Consider the following 3,045-nt stretch of genomic DNA (forward strand, 5'->3'; position numbering starts at 1 on the left):
ATCTATTTACTTATATACTCCCACCAAGAAATGTAATCTATTTACTTCTATACTCCCACCTATAAATGTAATCTATTTACTTATATACTCCCACCTAGAAATGTGATCTATTTACTTATATACTCAGACCTATAAATGTAATCTATTTACTTATATACTCTGACCTATAAATGTAATCTATTTACTTATATACTCCCACCTAGAAATGTAATCTATTTACTTATATACTCCCACCTAGAAATGTAATCTATTTACTTATATACTCCCACCTAGAAATGTAATCTATTTACTTATATACTCCCACCTAGAAATGTAATCTATTTACTTATATACTCCCACCTAGAAATGTAATCTATTTACTTATATACTCCCACCTAGAAATGTAATCTATTTACTTATATACTCCCACCTAGAAATGTAATCTATTTACTTATATACTCTGACCTATAAATGTAATCTATTTACTTATATACTCCCACCTAGAAATGTAATCTATTTACTTATATACTCTGACCTATAAATGTAATCTATTTACTTATATACTCCCACCTAGAAATGTAATCTATTTACTTATATACTCCCACCTAGAAATGTAATCTATTTACTTATATACTCCCACCTAGAAATGTAATCTATTTACTTATATACTCCCACCAAGAAATGTAATCTATTTACTTATATACTCCCACCTAGAAATGTAATCTATTTACTTATATACTCCCACCTAGAAATGTAATCTATTTACTTATATACTCCCACCAAGAAATGTAATTTATTTACTTATATACTCCCACCTAGAAATGTGATCTATTTACTTATATACTCTGACCTAGAAATGTAATCTATTTACTTATATACTCCCACCTAGAAATGTAATCTATTTACTTATATACTCCCACCTATTAATGTGATCTATTTACTTATATACTCCCACCTATTAATGTGATCTATTTACTTATATACTCCCACCTATAAATGTAATCTATTTACTTATATACTCCCACCTAGAAATGTAATCTATTTACTTATATACTCCCACCTATTAATGTGATCTATTTACTTATATACTCCCACCTATTAATGTGATCTATTTACTTATATACTCCCACCTATAAATGTAATCTATTTACTTATATACTCCAACCTAGAAATGGCTCAATATGTTGTCATGCATCAAATTTCTATCTCTGCTCCAACATGAAATGATTGATACTTTCTCATCCATCCTTCCAATCTTCTAGAGGTGTCTCACTATCATACTCAGAGCTGTCAGAAGCCAAATAGCCATATATAGTACTTAGTAGAGAAGTCGTTAATATGCTGCTGTAGGAGACGTTTGATAGGGGATTTGCATGTGCGTTTTTCCAGATATCAGACTTTTGGTGACATTTCGAAAGCTCAAATTCGACAGATACATTTGTGGTATCTGCATCGCTTGAGGTTCCTTCAGAGGAGTCGATGATTTCTTGTTTCCAACATTCCTCCAAGAACAACAAAACTTCACCAGATTTACTCCTCTTACTACAGTCTATGGCTAAAAGACCATTGAACATCTTCAGAGCTCTAGGTGGAAATCTGCTCCACGGTGATGGTGGCTCAATATTCTCCATATTACATTGCCATTCAACAAAACTACTATAAGCTTTGTCTGTGGAAACTGCTGACTGCCAAGGAAATTCGCCTGTGAGCAAACAGTAGAGGACAATACCAAAGGACCATACATCCAAGGGGAAGTCTACAAGCAAAGAATCCTTGTCGGTAACTTGGCTCATCTCTGGAGCCATGTATGAAACAGTGCCGATCCTGGTTTTAGCTATGATTCCTTTAATACATGAAAGACCAAAGTCCGTAATTTTTATACAGTAGCAGTCCTCATCAAACACCAAAATGTTCTCTGGTTTGATATCCAAATGCACCAGCCCTTTACTGTCTATGAATTCTAGGGCACTGGAGATCTGCACCGCACATCTCTTTACTGTGTATTCCGGGAGTCCATCCTGAAACAGGGAAATGCATGAAGTCAACAAAATGGAAATGTTTTAACAAGATGTAAGGCTATTGGTAATGTAGTTCTCAGGATAAATTGGGGATTTCTACTTACATGAGGTGTAATAAGAGAGCACAAATCGCCAATCGACAGTTCCTGGGCAAAGGCAAAGAAGTTCCAAGTCTTGAAGGCAGTGCCAAAGCTTCCAATAATATTGGGATGAGAGGAGAGGAAGAAGGACTTGCTGAACTCCATGAGGAAGGCAAATTCAGTTGTTTTGTTCCTGTCAAGGAGCTTTAATGCCATTTTCTGATCTGTTTATGTAGAGAACAGTGTACTTTTATTACCTACAAGTAGTCATAGGATCATCTCTGGAAATATGGAAATTCACAAAACCAAACCATAGACCCTTCCATCCTCTTACCCATCTGTTATCCCCTTGTGATTGCATCATATTAGGAAACAAAGACTATATTACGATATGTGAACTATTTTGATGAATTTGTTCCCATTTGTATCATTTTGAAGATTCCCAAATATCGATATTCTGATAGTTATACAATATTCCCAAATCTCCCGCATTAAATCTAAACCTTGGAGATTCTGTCCTCTCCAGTCTTCAGACTATTCCATAGCTATAGTATTAGATAATTGACCACACTGACCTGTTTTCTTGTCTTGTACCATGAGCACAGAACCATAGCCACCATCTCCCAGCTTCTGTATCACACAGAAGTTCTCCTGAAGATCTATCTCCTGTAGACCCTGGGAAGCACGGGAGAAAAGTCCTTCCAGGATAAGCTGCACATCTCGTGTACTGGAGGCCATTGTGTCCTGTAGAAGTGAGGGGCAAGAAAATATTTAATGGTGACAATTAGATTTCTCTCTGACCTTTATAGAGTGAAGTATACTATCCAATGTGATGTATATAGCAAATGATTAACAGAAACAAAATCTAAAATCATTAAGAATAAGGTGAGAGTAAAATTGCAAAGCTTACCTTGGAGAAATCAAATTTCAGTTGGGACTGTCTGAAAATTCTTCACAAAGAACAAAGT

The 3,045-nt window shown here is 35.1% G+C and overlaps 1 protein-coding gene across 1 annotated transcript; it reads right to left on the bottom strand.

Annotated features, from left to right (window-relative positions):
* Nucleotides 1–1,217: 1,217 nt before the first annotated feature.
* Nucleotides 1,218–2,815, bottom strand: LOC136627236 (serine/threonine-protein kinase SBK1-like). The gene is made up of 3 exons (XM_066602166.1): nt 2,653–2,815; nt 2,102–2,301; nt 1,218–1,997 (listed from the first exon to the last, which is right to left on the bottom strand). Exons 1-3 carry the CDS (start codon nt 2,813–2,815, stop codon nt 1,218–1,220), a joined length of 1,143 nt encoding a protein of 380 aa, XP_066458263.1.
* Between the last annotated feature and the right edge of the window lie 230 nt (nt 2,816–3,045).

Source organism: Eleutherodactylus coqui, chromosome 5, assembly GCF_035609145.1.
Source record: "Eleutherodactylus coqui strain aEleCoq1 chromosome 5, aEleCoq1.hap1, whole genome shotgun sequence".
Lineage (NCBI taxonomy): Eukaryota > Metazoa > Chordata > Amphibia > Anura > Eleutherodactylidae > Eleutherodactylus > Eleutherodactylus coqui.

What these genes read in the sequence shown, in the direction of transcription:
- LOC136627236 (XM_066602166.1), bottom strand. Translation starts at nt 2,815, where the DNA reads ATGGCCTCCAGTACACGAGATGTGCAGCTTATCCTGGAAGGACTTTTC. An exon ending in GGTACAAGACAAGAAAACAG is followed by an intron (nt 2,302 to 2,652) that starts GTCAGTGTGGTC and finishes CTACATAAACAG; the next exon opens with ATCAGAAAATGGCATTAAAG. An exon ending in GCTCTCTTATTACACCTCAT is followed by an intron (nt 1,998 to 2,101) that starts GTAAGTAGAAAT and finishes TCCCTGTTTCAG; the next exon opens with GATGGACTCCCGGAATACAC.